Genomic DNA, 9,934 nt, shown 5'->3' on the forward strand with positions numbered 1-9,934 from the left:
CATTCACTGGGGTTTCCGGTAACAGTTGGCTTTGCGTGACAGATGTTGGCAGGTCCTAACAATACCAACCACCAAACAATAATATCTCCAAAAACAAAACAAAAGAAGACAAGACAAGTTAATCGAGTTAATCTCTTGGGTTTTGGAGGACATAGCCCTCCTTTGTCACAGTACTGTCATAACAGTGCCTTAAGTCTGTTCCTATGATGTTTGAGTTTAGTGTCTGCCCAAATGCATCAAACTGTAATAGTGAAACAAGTCATTCGTCAGTTTCTGTCATTCAAAAAGTGTATCCACTCTTTTACAGCAGCTTCTTTCACAATGTAAATCTATGGGGAAAAAGTCTTTTTTGGCTGCAGTGCATCACATGAAATTGTCACTATGTGAAACTGGTTTCAGAGTGCAGGGTTCTTCCTGGAGGTCTGGTTGGGGCACGGCTTACATGGGTGCTGCCCCTTCTGGGAAGCTGGGTAATCAGAAGAAGGTGGGCTTTTAGGGTGGGGGACCTTAAAGAGACAGGAGTTAAAATGGCTTGTTTCAGACAGAGGGTGAATTAAGGGGTTGAATAGAGGTGCAAAATAAGATAAGTAAAAAATAGTTTGAATGGTGAATTGTACATTTATCCCATTTACACCTGGTGTTAAAATGTGATCTGTAGGTTATACCTAAGACCCAAACACAATGCAAGCCCAATTACATCCAGATGTGGTCAGCAGATCTGATCATATTCTGATCACATTACATTTACACCTTGCATTAACATGTGTTTTTCCTTATCTGGATAATGTATCCAGATGCAGATCACATTTTAATACCAGGTGTAAATGGGGTCGAAGTGTAATGTATTTATATATGTATAATGTAATGTTTTGCCCCAACATGAAGGGCAAAATAGTATCTCTACATCTGCACACTGCCAAAGATCAAATTTTGATGAGGAAATACTCAGTCCTGTATTCATTTATTTATTTGTCACTGACCATGTCATCAGAGCTCCCTCCCTGGCTGCTCTTTGCTGTGCTCATGTCACTGTGTGTGACTCACGGGTCTCCTGTCCTGACAAAACAGTTTGCGGGAAGTACGACAGGTGTTGGGTGTTCTGGGAAACGGGAGAACAGACATAAAGGTCAGAGAGGTTCAAATGAGAACATGGACATATTTGATTTTGAATGAAGTCACCCTTTTTTCTTTGAAACAACAATACAAGTCAAGCTGCTTCACCTCACGTATCTATTGTTGCTGCAGTAACAGTGTGATGCTTGCCAGTGGGCTACTATTGACATCCATCTGTCAATACAGGCAAGCCAAGACTCATTTCAAAAGAAGGATATCCAAGCACTTCAAAGTGCAGATAAAAGAGCCATTTATAGAGGCAAACAGCATTTATGATATTGATCAAGACTAACATTTGGCCCAATGATTTGCTGTTTTATCTTCAAGTCAAATCCCTCTTTTAAAAAGCAGGCCAACTGATGAGTATATAAAAAGAAGATTCACCCGATTTTTCTCAGGTTTTATCAAATGTTTCTATTTAATTACACACATACCTGGGAGATGCCCAGTACAAGTGTGGTCCTGTAGTCTAGAGCGCCACTGGAGTATCCAGAGTTTATATTCAAGGACACCTTGAGCATAGACGTTGAGGAATTGGCATGCATTACCCATTTGGTTTCCCCACCCACATCATTCAGCAGCAACTGTTCTCAAAGGTTATCTTGCTGCTAAATTCAACATTTTGACTCATTTCTCAGCCTTAATAGGCAAATACGGGGCAAGTACATTTCAGCTGTCCCATAAATCATGAAACAGGAATCCAAACAAATTGATTTTTATTACCAGGGAAGACGATGAAGGTCTGGGAGAGCCAACAAGGTATTGACTGAAAGAGGAAAGTACAGTTAAATAACCTTCTGTTTCCCAGTGTGGTTTTGAGTCGAAGACATAAACATGAATGGGTATTTTGGCATTCGTGATTTCCAGTTTTAACTCTCTGGCTTTCCTTTCCTCTCAGATCTTCATCCACATGCTGCCTCCTTACCTGGGCATGCTGCGGCCAAAAGTAGAGACCCCCCTGTCCCTGGAGACCATGCCACGGCGTGAGAAAAAGATGGTCGCCATCAGCAAAGTGGCTGATGAATACTTCATCCGCAAGCCAGACTCCTCCATCTTGTTCCCCAAGCCCAACAGGTAAGTCCAGACCGACTCTTGATCTGGGGTCAAACTACAGGTGTAGTGCTTGTATTTGTATTTACACGTATGCATATGCATTTTGGTCTGCATGTATGTTAATACCTGTGTGCAGGTTTTAAGGTGTGTTCAGACAGAAGATGAAGCCAAGTCAATGAAAAGATGCAAGTTAGTACAGGGCTAACTGAGATGATGCAAGTTCAAAATGTTTCATTGTACATGTTGTACAAACTAATTATGTTTTATAATGTGACAATGCTATGGTTAAAATCTTTTAGGGACAAAAATGCACTTGGTTAGGATTAGGGAAAATCGCTCTCGCAAGATCTTTTGCAGGTCTGGAGTTCCCATCTAGACATGACCATACACAAACTCTGTGCTTATGTTTCTAGCTAGCTACTCTGACTTACAGGAAGCAGGTTTTTGGAATAAGGCTGCCATTGGCCGACTATTTCAAGTGGCATTCCCCACCTCTCGTATTTGCATGCTTCTGTTTTCACAGTCCGCACCTCCGAGCTAGCAGCCTAAATACTGAAATTGGCAAGTTACCCTAACCCTTATCTGGTCACTAATGAATGTTAGCAAACTAGCAACTGTCAACTTTTTTTTTTTTTTTTGCAGGGATTTAGCTATTTTAATTCCAAGGCTCATCACTTAACATGCAAATGTTCCCCCAAAACAGGTTACCATCCAATTATTTTGCAGGGGCTCCATTGCTGCCTCCTGGGTCAAGCACCACCCAAGATGATTGTCACAGGTTTAAAGAAATACATACAAAACGAAGTGTTTCCTCTATAGTCCATAATGATAATGGGTTCAACTAGAGCTTTTCTCAAAGCTTTTTTTGTGAAATATGATTTCAAGCGTTGAAATCATATTTCAAGCTTGATATATTGTATGACCTCAGCCTATGCAACAGAGTTACACATAAGCTATACGAAGTTTTATATCCAATCATAACACAATTTATATCTGATCTGGCTTTAACATGGGTTATACGTAAAACAAATAACTCTGTGCAGTAGATGTGATTAAAAACATGCTACAAGTAAACCAGAATATGTTGGATAGCACTTTGAAATGAAATTCAATACTTTCTGTTTTTTCCTGTGTTTAGTATTCATAGACTTTTGTGTTAAAGTCTTTGTAGAAGGTTATCTTTAAGATCAGATGGCCAGCATTTCCTGTTTTCCCACAGCTTGTATTTGTCCCTTGAAATCCAATTGTCATTCTTAAATAAACTTCACCAGGGGCATAAGTTACCTCAAGTATTGAAAGACAGAAGTCTTACACACATCTAAGCCTCCTATACCTACATGTCAGTAAGTTGCCTCGAATAAGAAATGGAGCTGATGCACTGAGGCCTTTTAGGTGATTCATTACTTTGCTCCAGGCTTCAAGTACTTAAAACTCACTGTCACATATCGCATGTCCTGTGTGTGAATATCACAGTGTCATTTTTTATATGCCTGCAGTAAAAGCTGATCTTACTGCCAGAATCCATTTTTTGGAGGCGCTGCAAGATAAGGACTGATCAGAGAAAAGGTTCTTTAAAGGGCAACTCAATCTGCGTCCTTCTCCAGGATTTTTCAAATGGAAACTTAGCCCTTGGCAAAAAGCAGTAGGTAGTGACGTAGGTCAAGGGTTCCCGAACATTTCCACGCCAAGGCCCTCTAAATAGGATTAGCTTATGGTCATTCCTCTCTTTTGTAAGGTGGCTTTAAAGTGCATCGACAATAGTACAGCAAAATGAAAAAATAATACCTAAATTACAAAAAGAGAGAGATGCAATATATAGTGCAATAATAAATTAGATTTGTCTAATATGTTTACATATGGAACATAATGGGAATATAAAATAAATAAATAAATAAAAATAATAAAATTAAGAAAAATAATAGTCTAACTGTTTTAGAAATAAGGAGCTCTTCACTGTACTCTTCACATACAATAAAATGCAATTAAATGTAGTTAATTAAGTTAATTAGGTTAAGAAAAGTTGTCATTTTAGAAGTAGGAAGCTCTTCACTTTCTGACCTTTAGTTCAGCAGGGCTGGCAAAACTTGTCCATAAGATTTCATTTGGCCTACAACATGCTTTTAGCCAAACACTAAAATAAAATGAAAAATTAATTGATTATCATATTTGTGTAATTCCATGATACTGTGAAACCATGACATTCTGTGATAGACTTATCATATGAAAATTTCATACTGTTGTGACCGTAGCAGAAAATGTATTGGTAATAAATTATTAATTATTTGAAGACAATTTGCAAAAGTACCAAAAGTTGTGATTTTGGGCAGCTGGTAAAACAAAATAAGGACGGAAACTGTGATGGACATTCTTTACAGTTTTCTGACATTTGATTGGCCCGTGGCCCACCATTCATTTTCAGCTTTGGCTCTCCAAGGGAAAAAATGTGGGCACCCCTGGTTTAGACTGTGAGAGGTGTGTGTTTGCACTTAGACACCGGTGCATTTAGAAAGCAACTGGAAATATTCAAAATTGTAGGGGTGGCATGCTTTTAGAGTTTTGCAGAGTACTGCCCCTGGAGCTGTTGAGAAAGGAGCTGGATTTGAGCCAATGTTGGCACACAAATTGGTGACAAACCATTCTAACAGTGTAACCCCAATCTCTATACTGTGTACACAGGAAAAGGGTGACCTTGCTTGTGTCAATTTGGTAAAACAACGAACCGTACATCCTGGGAACCAGCTATGTGACATCCTTAACTAGAAAGCCTCCCTGCTGCTCTCGTAATTCTCACCAAAAACCCTCCTCCTCTCAGTCTGTAGCTGACTGTCTCTCTATCCTTCACCTCTTGTGAGAACCGAAATATGTCTGGAGGCAAAGGCTGGAGGCGGCAGAGGATCGTTGCTAAAATAATAATGACCTGCACAAATCGACTCTGACACATTAGAGCGGGACACGGCGTGTGTCTAGGTGAAAGAACGGGTGACAGAAGAAGGGGGGGGGGCGTCTATTAGAGCAATTTGATGAGACAGCAGTATCTCTCTGGAGTCCACACATACGCACACACCTTCTTAATTGGGTTTAGTGCATGTCTTGGCACCAGACGCAGCCAGTTTTAGTTGAATTAGTCTCCCGAACAGTCATTTACTTCTCGCTGATGAAGTGCTACTTTGAGCCACATAGGAGGGAGAAGGGAGGAAGGGTGAAGAGGCCAAATTGTCTGTCTTTACCTCCCCCTCTTATCTCTTTTTGCCTCTCTATCTGATGAGGCTCCACCTCTCTCAGGTCGCAGCCTCCTCACCTGCCACACTCACGGGCGACGACAGCGCTGCATCGTAAACCCCCCTCAAACTGTCGCACCGAATACCAAACAGCTCCATGCTCATGACCTGACTGTCCAGGTTACGCTGGTTTTGAATGTTTTCAAGTAAAAAAAACACAGTCCCATACTGCCCTCTGGTGGTGAAGTACCTGTCCTGCATCTCCTCTTATTTGTTTTCTGTTTTTTCTCAGAATGTGAGTGAATGAGGTGTTTCATATTTGAGGTGTTTCATAAGAAAACAGATGTTTGTACAAAAGCACAGCGCAGCTGTTCTGCAAGGACAATAATATTAATTTGTCAGAGCATATTGTTTATTTGGACAAGGTGATGGTGGTGACCTACAGTAGATGAGTTTTGGGGACTTTTCTAAAGGGGAATACCACTCAAAATTAAAAACAAAATGTATTATCTCTGGTTTAATGTTGTTTAAAATTACTTTACAAACATTATCTGTAGGCACACATTTAAACCTGGGGTAGGCAGTTCATTTTTTATGTCACTGAGCAAAACCTCCATAATAATCTTTCAGCATGTGGTAATTCAAGTGGTCTACAGCTATGATTCCCAAACTTTTCAAGTTGTGACCCCACAAAATAAAAAAATCTGGTGTTCATGACCCCCCAAAAAAATCCATATTTAAGAAAGTCAGCGTGATATTTGAGGAACTTTGGAAACAGCTCTGCTGACTTTAGTTGGTGATGCTTAACGTTCAGGCGGAGCCCCCAAAACCTTCACAGTCTCAGAACTCATGTGCACCCATACTTTGATTCTTGATTCACAAACATACTAAATGAAATACATTGTAACAGGCAACGTAATGTTTAAACCATTTGCCAGTCCAAAATACAGCCTTCATGCTTGCAGGACTGATTGGTTTAAAGCTACTACAAGGAGTTTTTGACTGGTAATGAAACAGCATCATTTTAATACTGATACCTTGATATGACAACAAGACTGTTCATGAGAAGACTAGCTATTTCTATTTAGTAATTCTTAATGCCAGGTCAGAAAAAGCCTGTTTTTGTATTTTTACAGGCAAAGTTACAATAAGTGGTGTGTTACTGTTACTAACATTAGCGATTGGTCTTACCTATAAATGTTTCTTTAAATGAGCAATGACAGTATTTTCACAGCTGAAAGCAGAACTTCACAGTGCAGTGATGATGACCCCTTTTCTGATTCAAGGACAAAATTTCCATCCAGTGAGAACATTTTTTCACTAGAGGCCATGATTGAAAGCTGTAAAATTAGCTGGTTTCACTTAAAACCAGATTAGTCTTCTGACATTTGTCAAGTGTTGCAATCTGTACTCACTGCCATTTTTTCTGTAACATTAACAGAATACAGTTTTTTTGCATGTATTTTGTTACTTCACAACCTGTACAGCAGTTACCATTAAAGTGGCCAAAACATATTCTCATAATAAAGCACAGTGAAGCTGCCAGAGACGGAGAACAGATGGCCTGTAGTTTTGTTTGAAAGCTCACAGCAATGTAAATACAGGAGGACTCATAGAATATGAAAGTAAATGAGGATGTTGAAAAGGAACATGAGGTAAAAACAAAGCAAAGGTAAAGCTGCTTTTGATAATTACATACTTTATTGGTGCTTTTTTGCTTTTACCTGTCATATCACATCTCATTTATGTGCCCTTTACATACAAAGTTACATATGCCAGTTTCAAATGATAAAACTGTCTCTACCTATGTACTGCAATGTGTCCTTTAGGTTGACATGATGTTTGTGCTCAGAGTCAAAAGTTACCAAGAAGTAGAAGAAGAGTTAAAAAATATGGGTCCAATCTTCTTAAGTAGGAAGGATAGCGGTAAAAACGCTCTATGCAACCAAGTTTCCTGCATCTTATCACTTTGGCTGTGAACAGAATTTCATCAGAGAAAACCTCAGCTCTATTATACAATTTAGGATGATAACGGTTCCTTAGGAAATCCTTCCTTTAGCAGCATAACAGATTGCTTGAAATTACTCTAAACTTTTGGGTTTTGACTTTATTTCTTTGCTGAGACTTAAAATAAAGAGTGAAAACAAATTTGACCTACAGTTAGACCTGTCGTGTGAAAAGTCATGAGTGACAGCAATCTTTTCAGCCTCCCCCAGCAACTGCTGGCACACCATAGCAGCTGATGGTTGGTAACTGAGGGCGACAGGTAAACACAGAAACATTCGCACACACACACACACACACACACACACACACACACACACACACACACACACACACACACACACACACACAGAGGGTTTCTCAACCAGAGCAGTCCAGTCAGCAGATGCAGAGCGGTGACTCCCACACTGGCAGAGCGAGCCCGGGGAGCTCCTCTGACCTTCTCTTTATTCCTCTCTGGATGACAGAAAAGTGCAAAGGAGACGTGCAGCCTGCCTCATAAACGCTTTACTCTTTTACAGCTTTTAATTAGCCCGGCCCGACATCTGCTCACACATCACTACGTTCTGCAGCCTCGTGTGCATTTGTTCAGTTTGGATGTTGACACTTTATGTGCACGTGGGCCATTTTTCCATTTTCATGTGTGCGTTTGTTTGTTGCCATGTAGATTTCAGCCAGAGGGCATGTGCACAGATCTGAGAAAGTTCATTGACGGCCCCAGCACCTACCTCACGCTACCTGAAGAGCTTAAGTCAGCCATAGATGCCATCACATACATCGCTGAGGCTCTGCAGGCTGAAAAGGACTATGAAGCTGTAAGTTTGAGTTGGTTGTAATGCCCTTGTCTTTTTTTTTGCTTTTTTGTTCTTTGATTCTTTTAAGGGTGGGTTCACACCTATCTTGTTTAGTCCAGTTGAACCGAACCCTTTGGACCAAACAACTGCTACCTGGTCCACCAGGGAAAGGTCATGGTGGGAATGAGAATAATGAGAATGCCTACATTATTAAATTATTAAATACCTGATCTTAAGTCTGCTGATATGCTCTGCAGATCAACACCAATAGCACCTGAAGGTGACCAATAATTGGAGAGAATAATTGAGACATTTCCACCACATGACTTGTAAAATTTCTGTTTTGTTGGTTGTTGGTTTGATTCAGGAACTGGACATTCAGGGTGTGAACCTGTCCTACAAAATATTATTTGAACTTTGCTCTGTTTTCTTTTTGTCCCTTCTGTTTTTCTAACTTTCTCTGTCCTACCGCTGCTACCCCCTCCCTATGTTCCTTCATTCACTTCCATTTTCTCCTTCCTGTCCGTCCTCATCCAGCTGAAGGAGGACTGGCAGTATGTGGCCATGGTGGTGGACCGCATGTTCCTCTGGATCTTCGTCGTCTTCACCACCGTGGGCACCTTGGCCATCTTTGCTGACGCCAGCTTCAACCACACACCCACCGACCCCTTCAAATCCCTCTGAAGCAGAAGAACATTTGGTTCTCCTGAGCTACACTCATCCTGATTTACTGTACAAGCTCAGCTAATAGGGAGGAAGAAATCACTGTATAACACTGCCAAATGATTCTCTGGGTGTAGGTCACCATTGGCCCATTGTGCCAACAACTGAGAAAACATCTCGTGTCTTGGAAAGTAGTGCCAATTTAATTTACTTTCTTTGACTGATAAACCCCAAATGACGTCAGGATGTTGCTCTTTTCATTTACTGCTTGTATAGATGTGTTAAATGCTAACATACATCTTGACAATATTCCATTATCATCTCAAACTATAATCTCTAATAAATCATTTTCAGTCTTGGCTATATGGAAGGCAAAGACAGTGATTTTATACTCTGACTTTGACCCCATGAAGCATAGGTCCTCTGTAACCAGTTCATTGCAGATTCAAGACCGATTTTGAGGCACCAGGTCAATTTTTGGACATTATACTTGACCAGAAGGACATGTATCTTTATTCTACCTATCCTTAGAGGATGGCACGTTGTTTGGCCAGCTGAAGATTGTCAGTTTGCATGCTCTCAAGAATTCCTGCAAGGTTTTGTCTGCAGTCAACCACAGTTTTGAAGTAAATGCAAATGAATGAACAACTTAAGATTTCTTGGCTGAAAGAGCTATTCAGCCACAGTATTGTCGCCTTAAAATGTCTTGTTGCCTCTCTTGATATAGATCATGCAAACTAGGCAAAACTGTGCAAGAGCATTGTTAATTGTATGAAATATACCAACCAAGCCAATGTTAGTGTACTTGTGTACATGAAATGTGTATAAATACATAAATCTAAGCTACTGGTGTGTATTTTAATATATGAGCTACAGCAGGACTCTTGGTCTGAAGAGTATGGCGTCCAACGTTGGATAGTCATATGTGGTGTTCGCACATAAACACCAAGACAAACCAGATGCTATAATGAGCAAGCAATGCTTTTCATTTCCCTGTGTCAGAATGTGCTGGAGTGTGGCACATGCTTTGTGGATATTTCTGCAACCATAGTAATCCTCTTTGTATTTTCGGCACTGGTTTTGCATGGA

General features: G+C 40.3%; 1 protein-coding gene across 1 annotated transcript in view; it reads left to right on the forward strand.

Moving 5' to 3' along the window:
* The window catches only part of chrnb1 (cholinergic receptor, nicotinic, beta 1 (muscle)), a 32,648-nt gene extending 23,155 nt beyond the window's left edge, over window positions 1–9,493 (forward strand). Inside the window, 4 exon segments of the mRNA XM_084712229.1 lie at window positions 2,012–2,187; window positions 8,056–8,203; window positions 8,720–8,854; window positions 8,857–9,493. Coding sequence (XP_084568355.1) covers window positions 2,012–2,187; window positions 8,056–8,203; window positions 8,720–8,854; window positions 8,857–8,892 — 495 coding nt within the window. The 3' untranslated portion in view covers window positions 8,893–9,493.
* The last annotated feature ends 441 nt before the right edge of the window (window positions 9,494–9,934 follow it).

This window comes from Lutjanus erythropterus, chromosome 23 (assembly GCF_056507025.1).
Source record: "Lutjanus erythropterus isolate fLutEry1 chromosome 23, fLutEry1.hap2, whole genome shotgun sequence".
Classification (NCBI taxonomy): Eukaryota; Metazoa; Chordata; class Actinopteri; order Lutjaniformes; family Lutjanidae; genus Lutjanus; species Lutjanus erythropterus.